At 46.1% G+C, this 23,860-nt stretch overlaps 1 protein-coding gene across 4 annotated transcripts in view; it reads left to right on the top strand.

Moving 5' to 3' along the window:
- Positions 1 to 306: 306 nt before the first annotated feature.
- The window catches only part of KHDRBS3 (KH RNA binding domain containing, signal transduction associated 3), a 190,436-nt gene continuing 166,882 nt past the window's right edge, over positions 307 to 23,860 (top strand). Inside the window, exon 1 of one of the 4 annotated variants that reach the window (XR_006961151.1) lies at positions 307 to 418. Coding sequence is in view for 3 of the 4 variants with exons in the window: in XM_047074222.1 (XP_046930178.1) it covers positions 331 to 418 (88 nt within the window). In the remaining variant the exon portion in view is untranslated. Of the gene's footprint in view, positions 419 to 1,461; positions 1,484 to 3,578; positions 3,637 to 23,860 lie in introns of those variants that run through there. The other 3 variants (XM_047074222.1, XM_047074225.1, XM_047074224.1) reach the window with 3 other exon arrangements.

Raw genomic sequence — 23,860 nt, forward strand, 5'->3', positions numbered from 1 at the left:
CCCGGGACTGCCTCAGGCTCGCCGAGCGCGCCGCCGGCCCGGCCCGAGGGCCCGCCTGACCGCGCCGGCCCGCGCCCGCTCCTGCTCGGCCCGCTGCGGGGCCGCGGGGGCCGCGTCCGGGAGGCAGCGGCCGCCAGCGCGGGGCACTCGGCGGCCACCCCCCGCCCCGTGCCGCCGCCTGGCCGACCTCCGGGCTTGGCTCCGCCGCGCCCCGGCCGCGGCTTCTGGCCCGGGTTGCGCGCCGCTGGGGCGCGGGCGGGGTCGGGGGGCGCGGGGCCGCCGCTGCTCGCCCGCCGCGCGTCGGCGTCCCGGGCCCGGCGGCCGGCGAGCATGGAGGAGAAGTACCTGCCGGAGCTGATGGCGGAGAAGGACTCCCTGGACCCCTCCTTCACGCACGCTCTGCGGCTGGTGAACCAAGGTGAGGGCGCACGCCGGCCGGTCGGCCGGCCGTTGACTGTAGCCCGCGGCCGTTGGGGCCGGAGGAGTGGCGGCCGGGGCGGCTCGGGGACGGGGGAGGCTCGGGATCGGGTGGAAATGCGGGGGCGCTGGGGAGGCGGACCTGTGGGGCTGGCTGGAAGCAGAGCTGGGGAGGCGGGAGGGGGCCCAGGTAGCAATCCGGGGGGGCGTTTGGGTGGGGACCTGGGGGAATACGGGACACCCGGGGGAAAGCGAGATGTGTGTGCCTTTGGGAGACGCGGCCGGGGCGGGGGGGCAGAAGGCTGGGGCGTTCGGACGAGACTGGAAGATCTTTGGGGACTCGAGGATACCCGAGGTAAACTTGTGGGTGGGGGACGGCGAACATCTGGGGGCTTTGGTGGGGCGGGGGTTGAATTATCTCATCGGAGGGGAGTTTGTGAGGGACTCGGGCATCCTCGTGTGTTTGATCTGTCCGGGGAGCTGGAGAAAGAGCTGGAGCAAAATGGAAGGATTGGAGGGGATGAAATGCACAAAAGGTGAAGGGAACAGGTGCCTGTATTGTTAGTGAAGTTTGAGGACCTTGGGGGAGGTTGGGGGTCAGACCCCAAGCGTTTCCGAGGAGAAGGACCCAGCGGTCTTAGTGGCAGAGCCCAGTTCCTCTCCTGTCTGTCTCGTTTTTTCTCCAGTGCCCAGGTTATCGGCACCCTGGCAGGGTGGTCTGCTCTCCCTGGAGGTGGGCAGCTCCTGCCCAGGCTTGCAGGCTGGCCCTTGGTGGGGAGGGGTTGGTAGGGGCCCACGCAAGAGCCCCCTTCTTGGCTCGCCAGTCTTCTCTTTGGGACGCTCTGGGTGGGTCACCCTCACTGGAGGCTGGTTAGGAGTTTAGAAGACCGGACGAGGAGTCTTTGCTGCCTATGCCGTTTTAGCGCTGCTTCCGCCAGTCGAGGGTGTGAACAGCCCTGGGAAGCAGAGGGCACCGGGATCCAGGGGCATATGGAGGCGCGCCTACCCAGGACAGGATTTCCTGGCTTGTTCTTCCTTGAGCTTCCTGAGTGATCTGGGATGGACGGTAAATGGAGCCTTCCTTCCCGGGAGCAGTCCTCGGGTCCTTCTGTATCTGTTACCCATGTTTCAGATGAAGATGGGCTTGGGGGCTACTGGTGTGCTGCTTCTCTGGGTGATGGCAGAAACATTACCTGGTCAGATCTGTTCCCTTTTGCAGGAATCACTCTGTGCAGTGACAGTTTGTGGTTTCCGAGTTAAATCGGGTCTGCTGATCTTAATGCTGGCCCTGGCTCTTTTATTGTTGGAAGTGAAAGGAGAGGCAGACATATTCTATTTGTATATCGATATCTATATTTTTGAACAGCAGCCTCCAGCATTTGCCTGTTTCAGCCGGTTCTGCAGACAGAGTAGGGTGTGTTGTTAGTGGGGAGACTCCGTGTCTCCAAGAATGTAAGCACGCATGCTGTCTGAATTGTGGAACAGAAATCGGTTTACGGAGCTCTCCCATTTTATTTTAATTGCAGGCTTATTTTTTATTTCTTTAGTAAAACGGGCTTGTGAAAAAGTAATGGGCTTACATTCTTAAATTAGGGAAAAGGAATTTTAAGCTTACTCCGAGGCTCTTCTGAACAGTTCTGCAGTTAGGTTTGCACTCCTTGCTTTATGATTTACATATATCTTTTGTTGCCTGCTGGGCTGTCATTTCTGTGAAAGAAATTTCTCTGTACGTTGTGTGAGATCAGTGGCATTAGAAATAGTCTGCATTGTGGAGTCAAGTGCATTTTTCTTAAGAAAGAAGCCGAATCAAAGTTAGGTGGTGCTCAATTAAGGAAACAGCTGAAGTACAAGTGTAATGAGTTATCTTATTTTGAAAGTCAGAATTTTTTTTTTTTTTTTTTACCTCCGTGCCATGTTGCCATAGTACTGTGTTGCTAAAACCGTACATTCAAAATTCTTTCGGTGTTTTGTGTTTTTACTAGTGTCAGTGGCTTCTGGTTACTTGAAATAGATACTGGACAGTGTTCCCGTTTAGTATTTTTGTAGATGTTAAACCCGATCACCTTACTTTTCCATACAAAAAGTAATTTGTGTAAGGAGTGCATTTCTCACAGCGAACAGTTACGTGAAGGAAGGAAAAGGTGATACTCAAGATGCTCTTATTACTGTTAATTTAGATTACTTGAGACGAAAATGTTTTCCTCTTAAATCATAAGCTGATATCCAGAATGCAAAGCCTTATCATTTAAAGTATTAATTATGCTCAATTATGTAACTTCAGAATTACAAGTGCATCTCTAAAATAGTGTTTTACATCTGAATTTGAATGGTTATTAGAAAACTTTGATTTTGAATCTGATAACCATCTTGTTATTGGCTATAGAAAAGCATTTTTATTCATATTTAGCGATTTTATTGACTGTTTGCCTCTGAAAGAAACTATTTCTTTTCAGAGTTTATTCTGTATCTCGATGCTGGGGAATTAGGCTTCCGGCACCAACTTGTACCGTGACGACGGTCAGCACTGAACCCGATACCTTATGCTTGCATAGCGTGTTGAAGTTTCCAAGGCTCTTTAAGGTACATGCTGATGCCGTTCAGTTCCTTTCTCACACTTGGACTCTTGTGAGGCTGACGTTGACATCTCCGTTTTTCTGGGGAGGCGGCTGCGGAACCCAACTATGCAAGTTTGTGGGCAGCTGAGATGTAATTTGAACTCAGGTCTCCTGTCTCTTAAGGCCATTGTTCTTGCTATTTGTGCCTTCTTGCAAAGATAGAATACAACACACGCTAATTTAAAACCGTGTAGCGATCAATGTAATTAATATGCTCTTTTCTGGTGGACTTACCTTGATTTTTATAAAAAAAGTTTCTTTCGATACTTATCTAGTGGTCTGTTTGAAGAAACAAACATGTATAGTAGGTTTATCTATCCTACAGGATTTTAATGCTCCGGCCAAGAGGCACTTTGAATTAAAGCCCTCCTGTGACCAGTTTATTACTTTAGTAATCAACACATTATGATAATGAAACTGTTTATAAATGAGATGTTGCCATTTTTAAAAAATTCAGTAGTTGTAAACATTGATCAGCCTCCTCGCTGAACTGTTTTTTTCTAATAATCTGTAAGTAAGAACTTGAGCTGGGATGGCCTCGAGATCTACGCTCCTGTGCTAATGGAAGTCAGCTTTTATACCTTTTCCAGGCTTGCGTGTCACGGTGAGCATTAGTTGCTGACTTTTATTTTCTTACGCTAACTGGCTCTCCTTCCCCCTACCCTGTAAATACTGAGCACTGTTATTTCTCTACCAAATGTAATGGGTGATGTTTACTTGATGTTAAAATCAAATCAAAGAAGATAGGCTTTGGTATGTCTCTCCCCACTTCCCGAGCCCCTGGAAGGAATTGACATTGTCTGTTTCTTGCCAGGGAGGTTAATTGGAGATGAAAGTAGCGTTCCATGTTTTGTATTATATTTGCTAGTAGGGGATGTGCTGACTCTTACTAAACAACATCTTTAGAAATGTCTTATGCATTATAATTTCATCCAGCTCTCTGGTACTGCTTTGGATGGCTTTCAATCCAAGCCAAGTAACCATTAAATAAGATTACATAACCCTGTATTTTTAATTATCTGATATAATATATGGATTGGTGGCTGGTTCGCTGCCAAGTTATATTTAGTGGTTGGTTACAAGAGGAAGCGGAGCAAAGGAGTCAAGATGAAGGTGGTCTGTTTGTGTCCGGATTGATAAAGTTCTCTGTTGATATTTCAAGATGGTAATTTTTCATATTGCATCCATTTCTCTGATATTAGTGCTCTTAGCATCACTCAGGATGTACGTGAGGGGTAAAAACACATGAAGGGAGGATCGTTACTTAGCCCCACATGCTTCTCTTTGTTCAACAAAACCCTGATGACTTGAGGTGTCATTTGTGGTGCCCCCCCCCCCCCTTTTAGAAACTGTTTGCAGTTCGCTTGAATGTTGTCAGACGTGTAGAGTAAGAGAGACAAATGAGAATGGAGATTGCAGACTTATATTTAGAAGTGGTGTGTGAGTTTCTGTTTCATCCAAAGGAGGGTGTGGTTTTTTAGTTTTTAATTGTTTTTCTTAGAGGCTTTTCAGAGTTCTCGTTTGTTTTTTTAGGCAAACCATTTCTGAATTTCCTGTAGTGTGTTATGATTCGGAGCGATCCAGCAATTGTGAGTTAGTTACAGTGTTTTGGTATCTGGTCATTAGTGACATGTTTCCTGAGAACCTGCCAGGTCCTTGTGCCGGGTCCTGGAGGTAGCGAGGGGAGAAAACAGACTCTGCTGCTGAGAAACGAGCGCTCTCATATGTCTTAATTTGAGAGTGAGTTTCAAGTGCACAGATGCCCTCCTTTTTAACTGGGGAATGTCTTCAACTCTCCTTCAGAAGTACTGAGTGACTAGGTGGTTTAACTCAGTCAGCCTAGGGACATTTTCGAGGCTCTTCTCTGTGCCCCGTCTTGTCTGCCATCTGAATACTGGTAACAACCCAGAAGTGTAGACGTTAGCAGCCCAACGTTTCAGTTGTAGAAACTGAGACTCCCAGCGACTGAAATGACTTACTCCGGGTGACATGCTTGCAAAATGCCCGCGCGAAGGTGCAAGCAGTGTCGTTCTTTCCGGGACCTCACTGGCCCGCAGAGGTACAGGGGCAGGCTGGGACGGCCGGTAGTAACGGTGCCGGAACTGAAAGATTCTATAGCATCTGTTCTTGTACCTCACCCTGGGAATTTCTGCTCTAGGGTATCTCCTGTGACCACATCCCTTCTTCCCCCCCCCCCCCCCGTCCGCCCCATGGATCGAGATTGCCCATTTTGTCCCAGAGCAGCCGGTGCTTACATCTCTGATGGTGTCCTCGTCGGCACAGCACATCATTGCGACCTCCGTCTTCGTGGGACACCCTTCCGTCTCTCCGTCCTGAGCACCTCCCGTAACTCTCGGCACCTGGCTCCTGCAGCCTCCCACCCCGCGTTGTTTCAGCGTTGTGTTTTAATATTCCTGGAGGTGGGAGACTCAGAAAGTGTTGAGCAGTGGGTCCCTTAAAGGACAGCTGAAAGGGGCAGGGATGAAGTCTGGACCGGCCCCAGGGACACAAACCAAAGAGGCGCTAAGTGAGATGCAGCCGGGAGCCAGCACAAGGCCCCAGTGCCCTTTCGTGGGTGGGGTAGAACCCGAGGGGGTCCTTCTCTGGGAGATAATGAGATGTTAGCAGATCCGCTTTGAATCAGATGTTTATTTACTTTTCTTCTTCTTAAGCAATTGATTAAGCCAGTGTGCTCCAATACAGTTAGCTCTCCTTGCCTAAATTCCTGCGTGAAATTTCTTCTGACGGGTTAAAAAGCGGAAACTTGAAGCCCCGGGACCATGGCAGACTCCCGCCCTCTTACCTGAAGGAGGTGGTCCACACTAGCAGCGGGCAGGCAGACACCCACGTGCAGAGAGCGGCTGGGACTTCGGATGGATCGGGCGTCGGCAGCCGCTCTGGCATCACAGGACCCTTTAGCTGGTCGTCATCTTCCCACCGAATGAGGATAAAGTGGTTTACATTTTTTACCAAAAAATAGAAGTGTTCCTTAGCATTGGGGATGATGATTATGATGCAAGCTGCCAAACTGAGGGCCTCCGTGCCAGGTGCTTCCTGTGCATTATCTCCAGTCCCCACAAAGATCTCGCAAGGTAGGTGGTTTTATGCCCTGCCTGCCTCTTTTGTTTTTTTCAAATGGCGCGTCTGAGTCTCAGAAATGTGAAGTAGCTTGCCCAGTGAAGGTGCACAATTTTAAATAGTCGGGCTGCAATTTTAAATCTAGTCTGTGGGGTTTTGATAGGCTACTTTACGAAAAGAGATAAAAGGACAGAAGTCGACATTGTTTTTAAATAAAAGTTTTATTGTAGTAGAAGCCAGTTAGGGATTTCCTTTGGCGATGGTAGATTTTAAGAAATGGTCCCCTAAAGTATGCTTTACCGCAAAGGCTGTTCACTTTCTTCCTGTGTTCTCCAGCAGCACTTTTCAGCCTTTAGTGGGCATTGAAGGCAAGGATTTTTAGTTGTGTGTCCCAGTGGTCAAAGAGAAAATAGGAAAACTTTCACTGTAGAAAGTGACTAAGTCAAATTTCGTTGTTATTTTTTTAAGTTTATTTATTTATTTTGAGAGCGAGAGAATCCCAAGCAGGCTCGCACTGTCAGTGCAGAGCCCGATGTGGGGCTCGAACTCACGAACCATGAGATCATGACCTGAACCGAAATCAAGAGTCAGATGCTTAACCAACGGGGCCAGCCAGGTGCCCACTAAATCAGATTCTTGAGAAAGCTCTGTGGGTCTTTAAGGAACCTCTCAGAGGCACGGAGCTCTTTGTATTTTAATTCTGTATCATAGGAACAATTGGTTGAAAGTATGATAGCAGAAATTTTTAGTCAGTTTGTGGTATGTGTAGAAATTCTCCATTTTCTAAAAACAGGCTCAAAAAGCGAGGGAAAAAGAGTGCCAAGAACGTAAAAGAACATATTCCACCGACAATGGTTTTGGCTCTGGAATGGAGACGGGATGGGGGTGGGGAGGATGTTTGAATAACCTCGCCTTGCGATTGCTAATAGTAATAGTTACCATTTATCAAGAGGTTTTTTTCTGGGTTAGAAGCTTTATGTCCATTATTTCATTTAATTTTTCTAACAGTGTTAAAAGAGTAAATCGGTTTACTTTATTTTACAGGTGAGAGAAGTGAGGGCATTGCAGGACAAATAATTTGCCTAAGGTCAGACAGCTAAGTGGCAAACCGAGATTTAAATCCTTACCTGCCTACCTCCAGGACACTAGACACTTTACCTGGGAGCACCAGGTAGAGGTGCATTTTCATCTTTGACTTCCATGGAAATTCTCTGTCATGCAGCTCTGAAAATTAAGTGCTCGGTATTGGGCCAGTGGTCTGTGAGGACGGCAGAGTACATGCTGTCCAGAGGGACACACAGTGGCCTGACAAAACGGGGCAGAAACTTTGTGACCCGTGGCGGCATGGCAGGTGTGGTGGATGGCATTTATAGGGGAAAGGGTGTTACTTAACAAGGGAGGAGCTGCTATAGAAGGAGCCTCAGTTTCCTGTCTGTAAAATGGGAGCACCTATACCTCCTTTGTAGGGCTGTTCTAGACATGAGATAAGTACAGTGTCTAACACATAGCAGGTGCTTAATAAATGTTGCCTGCTAGTTTTATGCAATAGCCTGAGACCACGTGTGCATGCTGGGTCACTTTTCAGATGTAAAACGTGTAATAACCGTCTAGTTTCAATTCTCAGGGTGATTTTTTCGTTATTAGAATGAGTGTAGTTTTAAAATCTAGAAAAAATAGACTCATTCTTAGGAAGCTTATTTAGTGATAACCCTGTGCAAAGTTAGCACTCTGATTTTTATGGTGCTGTTCAAGGTTCTGTGGCACCAGAAGCGTCAATGAGCAAATGAAGCCTCCCTAAACGGCTTTGTGACTGCCCACATTAAAACGTAGCTGGACCCTCAGCAGCTCCTCTCCACCAGCACAAGATCTTTTACCCTGGATTGGGCAGCTGGACATTTCCATATTTTTTTTTGCCCATCAGCCCCGGTGGCTATTTTAAGGACTTTAGAAGTAGTGATCGTGGCGCATCACCGATGTTCTTCGTGGTATGATAAAGAGCATGCGGAAGTGAGAGCGCCCTTTCTGATGCACGTGTTACAGGGGCGGGGGTCGCTGTTGTTTCCAGCTCTCCTGGACATCCCAACGGAGGGGAGCAGGGGCAGTTTGCACGGGCGTCCCTGTCCCTCGGTCGGCACTTGTGCTCTGCTCCGGCTCCACTAGATGGCGCTGCGCACAGCTGGTTATCCCTGGTCCCGCCTGTAGCTACTCGGAACTGGGCTTGATGGTCCGCAGGCCGGCGTTGCTTTCGATACCCCTGTATCGGCATCAGCCTTTCACAGTTCTGATTTTAAGAGGCGCACTCTGTGGCTGTCCTCAGTATTCGCCGAGAACCATGACTGCCGTTCCGTGGGCACCTCCCGAGTGCTTCGGGTGTGCCAGGGGCTGCTGCCGGGTCCTTTTTCACACGTTACCTGGTTAATCCTGGCGACCTCTGGCAGGTTGCTCTGTGCTCGCTGTGCAGGTGAACAGACACAGGTTACAGGGATTCAGAGCTCGTGCAAGGTCACGGGAGAGGGCTCACTATGCCCTACAGAAAAATTATCTCCAAAGCGTTGAATTGAAAACTTTATTCAAGGTAAGTGTTAGGATAGTCTGATTTATGGCTGTTGGCCATAAATTTGTTTGTTCTGTGGGGGAAATTATAGTCCTGTTATTTGCATTGGAGCCGATGAGTCAAAATCTTCCATTTGTGTGAGGAAGCAAGCCGTAGTAACCAAAGCTTTGTCAGCTGGTGTGGAAACGTCTGCTTCCTCCTGGGTAAGGGGCTGACCAGGTCCAGGTACAAAACCTGGGAGGAATTTTGGACAAAGACACGATTACAAATTTAGTAATTTTAGCAGAGCGAAATACTGGAAAGAGGCCACAGGACTTCAGAAACGTATCCTGAGGTTTCTTTCATTTTGTTCGTTTATTCAACTAATATTTGTTAAGTACCTGACCTGTTAAATTGAACTGTGTGTTCTGGGCCAGTTACTTCCGTGTCTACACTGGCAGTAATGCCTGCCTCATAGGTCACTAAGGTGGAAAGACAATGATTTTATAGGTATTTACTTTCATTCTAAGTTTTTGACATACAGGACATATTTGTCACATCTAATATGAGATCACTACACATTTATGTTTCTCATCCTCATGTCGTATCTTTTATATCTGACTTTCCTACATCAGTTCTCGGTTATCTACCAGTGCAGTAGAGTATCTGCTGGCCGTTTTTATAGGGCCGGCTTTCTCCTCCCACCTCGTGCCTCCTCTGCTCCTGGCCTTGAGTTTGGATGTGCTCGGCATACTGTAAACAGAGCCGAGTACTGAGAGAGGTCCCTTTCACCTCCCGTTTGCCTAACCAGCGCGTGCCTACTGCTGACTGAAAATGCTGGGACGAGGTTCAGACTGTTTGGTAACAAGGAGAGGCTGAGGACAGTTCTCAGTCACACAGGTTTGAGCCGCTTCTTTGTGTTGTGACCTTGGATTCATGAACCCTGCTCAGCCTCAGTTTCCATGACTATAAAATGGTTGTTGAAAAAAAGGAAGTCTGCTTGGAGTCTTTGTGTGATGAGATGTATAGTGTCATGCCTGGTAGGTACTAAGCATGGGGTAAACAGCTGCTCCCGCCTTCATCATCATCATCACCACCACCACCGCCACCACCACCATCACCGTCTTCAGTCTTCGTCATTTGTCAAGCAGTTTGCAGTCCGGGGAGGGAGATAAACACGTAGAGGGAACGGTTCCAAGAGTGTGTTCGGTAGGAGAATGAAGAGAGGTTTTCGGGGCTCAGAATGACTTCAGCTCATCATGGGGCCAGGGCGAGTCCTCTTCGAAGAGGGCTTGGCTGGACACCGAACCCATCACAGGTGGGAAAGGGACTCGGTCAGCGACACAGACCCTTTCCGATCCCCGCACGTAATTCTTAGCTCCAGGCTCCCCTATGTTTCCGTCGCACCTAGTATTCCTATTGGCGCTTTGTGGTTATTTGCTTATCTCTCTTCTCTCCCCCTCCCGTTGTTAAGACCTTTATTTCTTATTCTAGGCATTGAAAACTTTTATTTGGAAACAGTTTTAAAATAAAAGAGTTGAAAATATAGTGCTAAGGCGTCCCGTATGCCCGTTTGTCTGGATTCCCCAGTTGTTAACGCTTTCCCACATCTGCCTTCCCATCGTCCCCGTGTATTTACGTATGTTCCTGGCTCGTTGGGGAGTAAGGTGCCCATGTTATCTCCCCTTGCCCCTAAAAATCCACCTTAGCGTGGATTTTCTCTTACGTAACTGCAGTTCTGGAGGAGAGTGATCACATTTAGGAAGTCGATCATTGTTTCATACGACTGTCTCGTCTGCAGTCCATGCGCCACTCTTGCCGTGCTTCCCATTTGGTCTTGGAGAGGATCCAGTTCAAGACCCGAGAGTGCATTCAGCTGTTTAGTGTCTTTTAGTCTCTCACTTTGGAAGAGCACCTGCGTCTTCCTTTACCTTTTATGCCGTGCGTGTTTGATTACCACAGAGACCAGGTTTCTGTGGGTTGTCCGTCTGGGTTGTCCATTTCCTTAATATCCGGTTCACGTGCTTCCGCTTCCGCAGGGATCCCCCTGAGGCGATGGTGTGTCCTGCTCCGCACCTCCTATTGGGAGGCACACGGTGTCGGGGTCACGTTGTCCTGTGACCGACGATATGGGTTTGATTACTTGGTTAAGGTCCTGCCAGCTGTCTCCACTGCAAAGATATTATTTTCCTTTTGTAAGGAAATTAGTATTTTTGTGAGGAGACACTTGTAAATACTCCGTTCCTCACTGTAAACTCTTCCTCACAGATTTTAGCATCCATTAACGTTTGTTAACCTGAATTATTACTATGCTAGTTGTAAGATGGAGATTTTCTTTTTTTTTAAATTTTATTTATTTTGAGAGAGAGACAGCGCGCACGCACGCACAAACATTGGATGGGCACAGAGGGGGAGAGAATCCCAAGCAGGCTCCATGCTTTCAGCCCAGAACCCGATGCGGGGCTTGAACCTGTGAACTGTGAAGTCATGACCTGAGCCGACATTAAGAGTCGGAGGCTTAGCTGACTGAGCCACCCAGGTGCCCCTAAAGTGGCGATTTTCTAATTCAGTCATTCCATCTACATTGATTGGTTGACATTCTACCTGAGGGAACATGTTCATTTTTTTCTTTCCTTCTTCCTCCTCTCCCTCCGTCATCTGTCTGTATAATTTCAGGGATTCTTCTTTGATTCAACTGGTTATAATCCTTTGCTAATCGTTATATAAGTTGGCAATTAAATTGTCCCAGATTTGGCCATTGGGAAGCCCTTTACCCTGGCTCCTGGGTCTCATTGAAAGGAGCATCCCATATGTCTTTTGAATATTTTTTTAAATCCCTTAACAGCATTTTGTTCCAGGCACATCTTGTACTTGCCGTGCCGCAGCTCTAAAATTAGCCATTTCTTCCAAGGTGCCTAGTTTCTTATGGTGTGGAATGGTCTTTAAACATCAAAATCTGGACTGGACTACTGGTGTATCATTGCTGCTGGGCCCTTTCACTGGACAGAGTGGTTGATGATGTGTCTGCAGGTGCATCGCCATTGTCTTCGCGTGAGACTCGGAGTAGGCCTGTAGACTGACCGCAAGTGGACAGAAGCGAATGTTCCGTGGGCTGTGCATTCCACTCAACTTGCTGTTGCAGCAGAAAAGCAGCCAGAGACAGCATGGGCACGAATGATTACGATTGTGTCCTCGCAACGCTATTTTGTGATACGCGTAGTGTGCTGGCTTCGGCCGTGGGCGTTAGTCTGCCTGTCCTTCCTCGTTCCCAGCTACTGGAGAGCAGGGACCAGGCCGTATCTCTCTTTTGCGATACCGCCCACCATAAGGGCGCTGTCAAAACTCTTTGGATGAGTGAATTAATGATAATTGTTAGACCACTCATTCCTCTTACGTGGATCTTTTAGATACAGATTTCTTACGGCTTACTGATTTGTTGAGGTCCTCATTTGCAAGATCTGAGTCTTTTAAACACCCGATGTGCACAATATGCAAAGTAATAATAAGAAAAAATAATTTCATAAAACTCCTGAGGGTGTTTATGTTGTCATGATAACATGGCTACCTTTTTTCTTTTTTTAAACTTTTTTTTAATGCTTATTTTTGAGAGTGAGAGTGAGAGAGAGAGAGAGAGAGAGAGACAGGGGCAGAGACAGGGAGACACAGAATCAGAAGCAGACTCTAGGCTCCGAGCTGTCAGACAGAGCCCGACATGGGCTCGAACTTACGAACCGCGAGATCACGACCTGAACCAGAGTCGGACACTTAACCGACTGACCCACCGAGGTGCCCTCATGGCTACCTTTTTCTTAATAAAGTCCTATCTCAAGGCATAGCTGTAACGTGCAGGCATTACATAGGGCCCCTGCTCTGGTCTAGCATAACTCTGTTCTGTGTAGTCTTTAGCTGAAAGGCAGAACTTCAGCACCGATCAATTGGGTGAAAAATCTCAAAAAATACTCCTTTTATTGTCTGAGAATAGGTTTATTTCTTCACAATTTTCTTTATGTAATTATTTCTCTGATTTATTCAAAAAAGGATTTGGTTATAGCAGTGATGAATGGATTTTATCAGGGAGTGAACCCAGTCTCGGAGAAAAGTATGTCATTAGGAAGGACCACCTGTTGTCGATGCACAGTGACGATGATCCAGGTAATGTGGGACACGGAGAAAACCCAGGCACCAGGGTATTGCAAACAGCAGCGGTGTAAGCATAAAGATGTAAATCAAGTCAATTTAAAGTGTCCCTGATGACTCTAAAAGAAATCTGACTTTTAGTTATTGCTTACATTTTTTTTTTTTTTATTTTTCCAAATTCAAAAGTCAGTAGTCAGCGTGTTGGTGAGTGGTTGTTGTGTTTGTGAGTGGTTGTTGTGTTGGCTGGCTGTCTGACTGTTGATCAGAAAAGCACGAAGTGGTGTTCAGTCCTTTCTCTAGAAATCAAAAAGGTGGTGTTAAAGTTCTGTGTCCCAGAACAGCTCATGGTTCTGTGGAAAGTCCTGGTCCGGTGGTGAAGGGGGTACTGAGCAAGTCTCCTGCCCGCACTTGGCTTTTCTCTGCCAGGTCCTGAGGTGCCTCACAAGATTTTGATTTGGTTAATGAGTTTTACTGCTTTTTGTTTTGTTGTTTTTTTGTTTTGAATGTTTGTTTATTTTGAGAGAGAGAGAGAGAGAGAGAGAGAGAGAGAGAGAGAATGAATCCCAAGCAGGCTTCATGCTGCCAGTGCAGAAGCGCAGAGCCTGACATGGGACTCGAACTCACAGCCCTGGGATCATGATCTGAGCTGAAATCAATCAAGAGTCCAACACTTCAAGGACTAAGCCACCCAAGAGCCCCTGTTTTGTTGTTTTTAAGAACCTTCGTGAGGAAGTTACAGCTCCGTGTCTGTGTGTCTCTCACATACTCAGAGACACGTGAAGCAAGGACTGTCTGCACTTTCGACACTGCCCATCGTGTAGTTTACCATCAGTTCAGAACAGATAGGACACCAAACCCCCTGCCCTAGGTCCACAATGACTTGGAAGAACATGGCGACTGAAAAACTAAAAGTCATGTGTCTTAATGGTGAATTGACTGTATTCTGTATTATTATACCTTGTTTTGTTTCCTTCTCGACCCTGCCAGGGTCTTGCTCATAAATGGCGAAGAGGTGTGTTCCTTTTGGTGGTAGGAAGCTCGGTGAGCCTCAGTTTATCCACCAATAGAATGATCCCGAGGGAGTTGTGTGACGTGCCCGGCATCTTGTGGTCACGCGGAGTCGGTCACCTCCTCCAGAGTTCTTCCGGCCGGCGTGCACGTGTCCGTCGTTCGTGGAGCCCAGCTCAGGCCGTGTACTTGTGGAAGCGTCCACGTAGCAGGCTGCGTGTGAACTCTCCGTCAGAGCACCGTGTTTCTTCCAGGAAAGGGGTCCGAGCGGCACAGAGCGTCCGGGCCGGGCGAGACGGCCCGCGAGCAGCACCTTCTGCTGATGAGACCTCCGGGTTTACCCCTGGGGGAGGCCCCTTTCCGGCTCGCGGGGGCCCCGGGAGGGGACCGGCGGGCCGTGCGTGTCTCCACGGCCTTTCCCGCGGGGCCGGAAGGGTGTTCGCTTCTTGCCCGGGGCGGACGCGGCCACGCGGGGAACACAGGGGGACGGCCGGCGGCGAGCGCTGCCGCGGCAAAGACCAGCGCGGGGGCCTGTGGCACCACCTAGGGGTGGGGAGCCCACCGGGGAGGGCGACGGACCGGCTGTGACTCCTGGTGCGGCGGGAGACACGTCCCGGGCGGCAGAGGGTGACGGGCCTGCGACGGGAGTCCGTCTCGTCGCCCGCCACCGTGGCGTCTGCGCAGACGTGGCCTCGCTGCCGGCGGGAGCGCCACTGGGCCCGTGCCCCCCCCCCCGCCCCGCCCCCCCAGCGCGTCCCCGCGCCCGCTCCACGCCCCTCCCCCCTCTTTGCAGCCCTGCTTGCGTGTATCACGCTCCAGAGGCCAACGACCCCTTGGGAGTTCTTTCTCCCACGAGAGTCCAGCTTCCTTCAGGCAGGAGACGTGACTCGCTATGTTCGCTTCCTGCTCTGGTGCCCAGCGCGGTGCCTGGGAGATCATAGCTTCTCGCTAGTGTTTGCAGAGTGAAGAGTCGGTTGGTCTCAGATTCTTCTCTGCGTTAGGGCAATGGATTCATGACCTCGGGGTGCTTTGTGGAAGGCACATGGAGAAAGAGTGTTCTCATCTTATTTGAGTTCCCAGCGACTGATTTTGAGAGACCTGCTACTTCTCGGGCCATCGTGGCAGGCGTGTGCGCCCTGGCAGTGTGGGCACCGGCCTTGGGTCTGAGACTCAGACTCTGTCATTTGAGAATTACTGAACTTGGGCGCAGACCTTTACCTCTCCAAACTCAGTTCCTTAGTTTGTCAGAGCAGGCACCATACTGCCCACCTGCCAGGCTAGGCTTCTTGTGAGGATTCAGTTGTGTTTTGTTTTGTTTTTGAAATTTTTTTTTTATTTTTGAGAGAGAGACAAAGAGAGCGCGAGCAGGGGAGGGGTAGAGAGCAAGGAAGACACAGAATCTGAAGCAGGCTCTGGGCTCTGTGCTGTCAGCACAGAGCCGGACGCGGGGCTCGAACTCACAGACTGCGAGATCATGCCCTGAGCCGAGGTCGGACGTTTAACCAACTGAGCCACCCAGGCGCCCCATGAGGATTTAGTGACACACCTCAAGACTGCAGAACGGAGACTCCAGGCTGCTGGATCTCTAGTGCTGAGAATAGTCAGAATAGTGCCTAACACACAGTAGGCGCTCAGTGTTGGTTGGATGAATAATACATGTGAAAGCAGCTTCTCTTGGTCTGGAGTATAAAGTAAAAGCAGGAATGTATTGACAAGCGGGGGAGCAGGATAGGCAGGGACTAGAATGTGCAGGGCCAGTAGACAGGTGAGGAGTAAGAATGTATTTTAAATTTGGAGCATGATTGGACGGATATAATGCTGGAGAAGGACACGGTCAGCTACGTGTTTTAGAAAGATCATTTAGGATGTTGAACGACACAGGTTTAAAACGTTTGAGTTCTGTGAGTTGAGAATTGTATGTAGTATTCCTAGACATCTGACTAAGAGTGCATGACCATGTATTTGAAGCGTTGGTGGAGGAGATCCCCTGGGGAGAGCACAGAATCAAAAGAGAAAAGGACAAAGGGACCCTTGTGGCCCTTTCAGCACTGGAGTCTTGGGCAAAGGAGAAGAATCCCTTTGTTGTTTCCTTTTCTTACTTCATAAAGGGTGTGAGTCCATCAGTGTAAATTATACTTGAAACTGTGTGTTTTAAAAGCTTTTTGTGTGCGCATGTGTGATGCATTTCTTTTCAAATAGGAATCTTAAAGTTTGTCACCGCTCGCGATGCTTAAGCAAAACAGGATCTCTGTAAGCTTCTTCAACTCTGAGCTGATCACAGTTTGGTTCAGGGAGCTTAGGGAGTGTGGTGGCACAGCCAGGCTCTTGCGGGCTTGTCTGCGCACAAGGCCTACTGGCTCCTCCCGGCAAATCTTGCCCACCACAAGTCTTCCAGACGACTGTTGAGTTGGCTCACACTTTCCCAGTAGAGTTTAACGTCAGTGAAATGCGTTGTGCCTTTCAATTCTCACCAGCAAATGCCTGTCGTAATTGCTTCTTTCTTTGCAAAAGTATTGGTTAGTGTTTCTACCTCGCAGTCCATCCGGAAGGTGAATCCTGAGCCCTGCCTCAGAGGGTTCCCTGGGGATGTATGCGGAGGGCGCAGACACCATCCTGGGCAAACGTAGACTTTTACTCTTGGCACGGAGACTGCAACAGACGGCCCCACCGCCTCTCCTCTAGGGCTTAGGGGCGGAGCGGACTCCTTGTCTGCCTCCTGCTGCCCTCCCCTTACGTTGGACCCTAGTTCTTGTTTGGTCCCTCGAACGGGTGGCTGTGACCTCATCCAAAAAGGGTAGAACTGTTTGGGCTTTCTTCTTGCAATAGCCACGTGGTAAAAATGCGCCAAAAGTAAGTTCCAGGAGAAAAGCCTGGTAAGGTCCCCTCATCGGAGGATACTTTTGGTCTCTTGTCTGCTTGCCCCGGAGGGGTCACTTCCTAGTGCTTGGACCCAGGGGGGTGGCCCAGACGAGTCCTTTGGACCACAGTTCTTTCTCACTGGTGGTGACGTTTCAGTGTGTGGGAAGACGGTGAGGGTCCTTAGTGTCCTCCAGAGATTTGGGTGTGTCACTGACACTTTGTTTTTCAGCTCCTTTGCCTGCAGACCATACTAGGAATTAAGGGAGCATCAGGTGCCAGTTCACAGTCTCATAGTTCACTTAATTTCATTTTACAGTTGTCACTTCCTACTTGAGTAACCCTTTCCCAAAATAGTTTTGCCGTCCGTTTGAAAAATAAACTTTTCTAAGTACCTTGATTTGGGCTTCTTGTTTGGAGCAAATATTGGCCTCCACGGTTATCACAGAAGTCAAAGAAGCAGTATTTCTTCCGCTTGAACAAAAATCACAATATGCAGAATAGGTTTCAAACCATAAACTTTGCCTTGAAATTTAACATACAGCGTGCTGGAAGCCAGTATGCCCAAGGGGAATATGCACTGTGTCTTGCTTAGTTTGGAGTCATAAAGGCTTCTCTTGAGTTGGCTGCTGCTTTTAACACCAGGTACTTCTATGCAGTGGCTCATATCCTAATTGTGTTATTTAACACCATCGTTCCGAAATAGTAATGATAGTCAGTTTATATTGTTTGGTATCTTAAGTTCTTTATGGCAAGGGCCAACAATCAAGCACTGTTCCCATCTCTCATGGGTACAGTTCAGAAAGAAGTGATTTTCTTAGGACGTTTAAGATGAGGTTCGTCTGTGTAGAGAAAACAAAACTAATTTTCTTTCCTTTTTTAGTTTTCAGATTCAGATGTTGTTTGTGACTTATTTACAATAAAACTGAAAAACCGGAAGAGAGAGTATATCCGTGTTCTACGGCTGCTGTAACACATAGCTGTGAATTTAGTGGCTTTATTACCTTGGGGTTCTAGAGGGCAGAAGTCTGGAATGGTTCTCACTGGGCCAGAGTCAGGTGTCTGGGACGCTAAGTCCCTTTCTGGAGATTCAGGGAGAGAAGTTGTTCCCTAACTTTTCTGGCTGCAGGAGGCTGCGCACAGCCCTGGGCGCCTGGCCCCTTCCTCCGTCTCTGAAGCCAGCAACTTCCACGCTACCTCTCCCGTAGGCCTCTCCTGCAGGCCTCTCTTGCTTTTCTCCTCCATTTGTGAGACTCTTTGTAATTGCCTGGAGTTACCTGGATAATCCAGGAGAATCTTCCCATTTTAAGATTAGCCGATTAACAACCTTAGTTCTGTCTGCAACTTGTAGTTTTCCTTCTCCATGCAACTTAAACATTTACAGGTTCTGGAGATGAGGATGTGGGGGTCTTGGGGGAGCCATTGCTTTTTCTACCACAGAGCGATTAAGGAGGACTGCAGAAAACTGATATTTACCAGGTACCGAGTATATCTTCGGTTCTGGTTTTAGGGATTTTCATGTGTTTAGGATGTTCTCTCGAATGATTCATCAGGGGCTCTGGAGATATGAAAGAACTTGTCAGTGTCACATAATTGTTAATAATGATGCACTGGTATTTGTTGAGTTCTTGTTAAATGCCAGCCAATTTACAGACCGTATTTTTCTCAGTACTTGGTACATGCCTCTGAGATAAGAGAAATATATTCCACTTCACAGGGGAGAAAACAGGCTTTCGTGGAAGTTGTGACTGGCCTGATGTCGCATGGCTGGCTTGTGACTGAGTGCTTTGGACTTTGTCCATCTGCTTCCCAGTTACCGTGGATTAGGGTGTAGGGGCCTCACAGAGCTGATCGTCATATTGAAGTTGTCATCCGGGTAATGTTCAGAGTACCTGTCAGGGTATTTGTCAGAGGTCATTTGGTTCACGTGTCACAATGACCAGGCAGTTAATCGACTGACTTGACAGCTGCTTTTTCCTTCCCTCTGCACTTCTACTTTTTACCTGTTTGTAGACCATGTTTATTGAGCTCCTCTTTAGTCACTGCTTCCCATCTATTTTCCATATTTTTTCAGGCATCACTTTCCTTAATCTGTGCCACAGGCTTACACAGACAGATACTGACACTCCCATTTGATAATGAAACTTGGCCTAAGAAAGGTAGAAGGGCAAGATTGGAACCAAGCTCCGTTTTGACTCAAAACCTGTGTTCTTTTTTGCTATGCTATATAAAAGGTGTATCTTATTTATAGAGTTTTACTTCAGTCCTACATATTCAGCATGATCGCTTGAAATAATTCCATAAAATATTTAGAAAATACAGACAAAAGAAACTAAACATGACTGATGTAGTAATTAAACTGAATGCCTAAGGAACACATGTTGATATATTCAAAAGAAGAGCTAAAAAGTACTTGGTTTATGTCGACCCTGATGAGCTCAGCGACATGGAACAAACTAGGACTTGCTTCAACGATTTGTGTCTAATTTGAATCAGCGGTTTCAGTGAACGTTCGTCGTGGGCTGAACAGCGTTCCCCAGATAGGTCTGCATCCTGAGCCCCAGAAGTTGTGAATACTAGCGTATGTGGCAAAAGGAACTTGGCAAATGTTATTAGGTTAAAGATCTTGAGATGTATTATCATGGATCACCTGGGTGGACCCAATATAATAGCAAGCACTGGTCCTTATAAGAGGGATGTGGAGGAGGAGACAGAGTCAGACAGAAGGCAATGTGACAGTGGAAGCAGTGATTGTAGTGATGTGGCCACAAGCCATTGGAACGTTGGCAGCCTCAAGAAGATGGGAAGGACATGGGAAGGAACTCTTAATTGGAGCCTCTAAAAGACATGCTTTCATCTTAGAATTCTGACTTCTAGAAATGTAAGAGAATGTTCACATTGTTGTTTCAAGGCACTAAATTTGTGGTAATTTATTACAGTGACGATGGGAAACTAATACAGTGTCCTTAAATAATTATGAACTGCTTAACAATAATAGTTGGAGACTTCAGTACTCTTTTTAAATAATGGATACAACAACCAGGTAGAAGATAAGTAAGGAAATAAAGGACTGAAACGGCATCATAAGCCGACTAGACTGAGTAGACATCTGTAGAACATGTTCTCTTGACAAGAGCAGAAACTACGTATCTCTTAAGTCACATGGAACATCCTCCAGGACAGATCATAAGCTAGTCCATAAAACAAGCCTCAGTAAATTTTAAAGGATTGAAATTATGCAAAGGATGTTCTCTGGCTATAATGAAATGAGATTAGAAATTAATGATAGAAAAAAACTTGGGGAATTCCTAAGTATGTGGAAGTTAGCAGACTTCTTAGTAACGGATGAGCCAAACAAATCACAGGGGGAATTAGAAAATGTTTTGAGATGAATGAAAATGAAGATAGAACATACCTAAATTTATGGGATGCAGCTAAAGTGGCACTTAGAGGCAAACTTACAGCTATAAATACGTATATTAAAAATGAAGGTAATTCTCAAATCAGTTAGTTAACCTTCCATGTGAAGACTGTGTGAAAACAAATTAAATCTAAATTAATCAGAATGTTGAAAATAATATAGATTGATCTGTCCTGGAGAATGTTCCATGTGACTTAAGAAGAATGTAGTTTCTGCTCTTGTCAAGGGAACACGTTCTTAGATGTCTGCTGATAATACATATTAGAATGGAAATTATCAAAAAGAGAATAGAAAAGCAATACAGAAAATCAACAAACTGAAAGTTGGTTCTTTGAAAAGACCAACAAAATTTAACTTTAGCTACACTGACTAAAATAAATGGGAGAAGATTCAAATGACTAAATTCAGGAATGAAAAGGGAGACCCTCTACTGACTTTATAGAAATCGAAAGGATTGTAAGGAAATACTATGAACAATCGTTATGTCCGTAAATTACATAACTTGGTTTAAATGGGAAGATTCTTAGAGGGACAGAAACTGCCAAAACTGACTCAAGAAGAAATAGAAAATGTGAACAGAGTGGTGAAGAGATGAATTGGTAAATAAAAAATACTCACTAAAAAAAGCCCAGGTCCAGATGGCTTTACTGGTGAATTCTACCAAACATTTAAAAAATAATTAATACTAATTCTTGACGAACTCTTCCAAAAAAACAAAAGCAGAAGGAATACTTCCCAACTCATTCTAGGAGACCAGAATTACCTTTATTCCAAAATCAGACAAAGTCATCACACACACACAAAAAAACAAAACTACAGACCAGCATCTCTTACGAATACAGACACAAAGATCCTTAAAACACTAGCAAACCAAATCCAGCAACATATAAAAAGGATTATGCACCGTGATCATATAGGATTTATCCTAGGAACACAAGGCTGGTTTAGCATTGAAAAATCACTTAATATACCATCATTGGAATATAGGACAAAAAACATAATCATCTCAATAGGCACAGGAAAACATTTGACAAATTCTAACCCTTTGATGATAAGAATACTCAACAAACTAGGAATTGAAGGGAACTTCCAAAATCTGAAAAAGGGATATCTATGAAAACCCACAAGTAACATAATAGTCAAAGACTTTTCCCTTAAGACCAGGAAGGAGCAAAGATGTCTTCATCTTTGCCTTCACTCCTATTCAGCATTATCCTGGAGGTTCTAGCCAGGGCAGCTGGGCAAGAAAATGAAATAAAAGGTACCCAGTTGGGAAAGGAAGAAGTATCATTAACTTTATTCTATAGATGACATGGTCTTATTTATAGAAAATCATAAGGAATCTACTAAAAATCTGTTTAATAAGTGAGTTTGGGATATTCCTTTTAGTTACTTTAAAATTGAATATTTCGGGGCACCTGGGTGGCTCAGTCAGTGAAGTGTCTGACCTCGGCTCAGGTCATGATCTCACAGTTTGTGAGTTCTGTGCTGACAGCTCAGAGCCTGGAGTCTGCTTTGGATTCTGTGTCTCCCTCTCTCTCTCTCTCTGCCCTTCCCATGCTCACTCGCTGTTTCTCTCCCTCTCAAAATAAATAAATAAACTTAAAAAAAATACAATTTAAAGCAGGGGCGCTTGGGTGGCTCAGTCAGTTAAGCATCCGACTTCGCCTCAGGTTATCTCGCAGTTCATGGGTTTGAGCCCTGTGTCAGGCGCTGTGCTGATGGCTCAGAGCCTGGGGTCTGCTTCGGATCTGTGTGTCTCTCTCTGCCCCTCTCCCTCCCCTGCTCATGCTCTGTCTCTCTGTTGCTCTCAAAAATAAACATTAAAAATTTTTTTTAAAGTTGAATATTTTTCTAATAATAACTATGATATGTACCTCACTGGATTACAAGTTTCATGAAGCCAGGGCTCACATCTCTTTTGTAGACCACTGAATAACTAGCTCCTGCACACATGCTGGGTGCATGGAAAGCGCTCTTTACGTGCTTGATAAATGATTATTTTGGAAAAAAAAATAGAAAATATAAACCATTTTTAAAAGTTGCGCTATCCATAACGCGATCATTTGGAGGTAGTTGTTCATATTTTAGATAGTTTCCTTTTCCATGTAAAATTTTAGATTGGGTTCTTAGTTCAATATTGTACCACAGTCATTTTCCTAGGTCATTGGAAAGTTGGAAATACTGTTTTTCATGGCCATGTAGTACTCCATGTTATATACTTAGCTGATTCTTCACTAATGAGCATTTCCAGTTTTGGGAATTAATAATTCGGGATTGTCTGTCCCATTTCCTCGATGTCTGTCCATTTCTGCCCCTGCCAGTATTACTGTGATAGCCTGAATCTGCTTCCTTACTGCTAGTGCTGTTCTCTATCAAGATTTGTACTTAAAAGGAAGCAGTGAAACTGCAAATCTTTTTAGACATGCAAGTCCAGTCAAATCATTCCTTCATTTAACCGTTTTCACTCTAGCTCATATCTTCAAGATAAGCTTTCAAGATAAAATTTCTCAGGATGGCATTCACTGTTCTACTTTAGTCTCCAGTCTCATTTCTGTCACCCTCTCTTGGGTGTTACTAGCACACCGGATTTCTTGTCTGGTTCACGAGAGCCACGTGCTCTTGTGTAAGGTCCTCTGTGTGTTGTGTTTTGTTTTTTAACGGAAATGCCCTTTTCCCTCTTACGTGCCTCGCTCACTTGTATTCTTAGGGATTCAGCTGGGGTATCCCCATCTAGAGGAAACCAGTTTGCCATCCACTCTCAGCTCTGGCTTGGTTGCCTCATCTGCCCATTTCTGTCTTCCTCCAGCGTAGCCTTTATCACACCGGATTGTAATTTCCTTCCTATTACATCTTCCCTACTAGGGTCAGCTCCTTGAAGGCAAGGACTGTGTATCCACTGTGCCTGGAACACAGTAGGCCTTCAGTAAACGCTTGTTCAGTGAATGCTTCACTGAACCTCTTTGCACATAAGTCTGCAGTGGTCATTCAGGTAGTTTCTTGAGGACAGTTTCCCAGAAGTTGAATAAGCAAACAACATTTTAAAGGTTCTTGACCTACATTGTCAAATTGATTTATAGAGGAGTTGTGCCGGTTAAACTTTCTGCCTGTCAGTAATGTATGTGAATATATGTAGATGAGGCCCTCTAGCTCCTATTTTTAAAAAACTTTTATTCCTAACACATTCCTTTTTTTAATTAGTCAATTTTTAAATTCTAGAATAGTTAACATACAGTATTATATTAGTGTCAGGTGTACAATACAGTGGTTCAACTGCCAGGATAATTTGTGTTGTTTCTGCCAAGGCCACGGTTATTTAGGGAGCTACTAAGTAGAAAGCATGTATTTTGAGGCTCTCAGCCTGTCACCTTTTATGATTAGTTGGTCATGGGAGCATACTTTAGTAAACTAGAAACCTGGATATTTGGTTTTCCATTTTCCACTCTGTATGGTTGCTTTTCAAACAGAATTTGTTGTTCCTTTATATTATAGATGGGCAGAGAGCCCTTTTTGACAGTATAATGATCAAAACAGTAATAGGCACACTGTCAGAATAAATGCTTCTGCAGAACTTGGTGAAGCTCTTCGAGAAGCACTTCCATCTGATTCCCCTATGGTTTTGCAAAGTTAAGAAGCAAAGGTGTTATAATGTCACTGAACGATCACATTAGCGTGTAAGTTCTGAGTTACTTGTTGGGCTGATGAACTTAATGTTGTCCACAGGACAGAGGGAAAAATAATTAGCAATGATGTATCCAGTGTTTGGATTTGCATCTGATAAAATCTGCAGTAGAA

Source organism: Lynx rufus, unplaced genomic scaffold (assembly GCF_022079265.1).
Source record: "Lynx rufus isolate CCGP_SWC_20201006 ecotype Redwood Valley unplaced genomic scaffold, mLynRuf1.p SCAF_12, whole genome shotgun sequence".
Taxonomy (NCBI): Eukaryota; Metazoa; Chordata; class Mammalia; order Carnivora; family Felidae; genus Lynx; species Lynx rufus.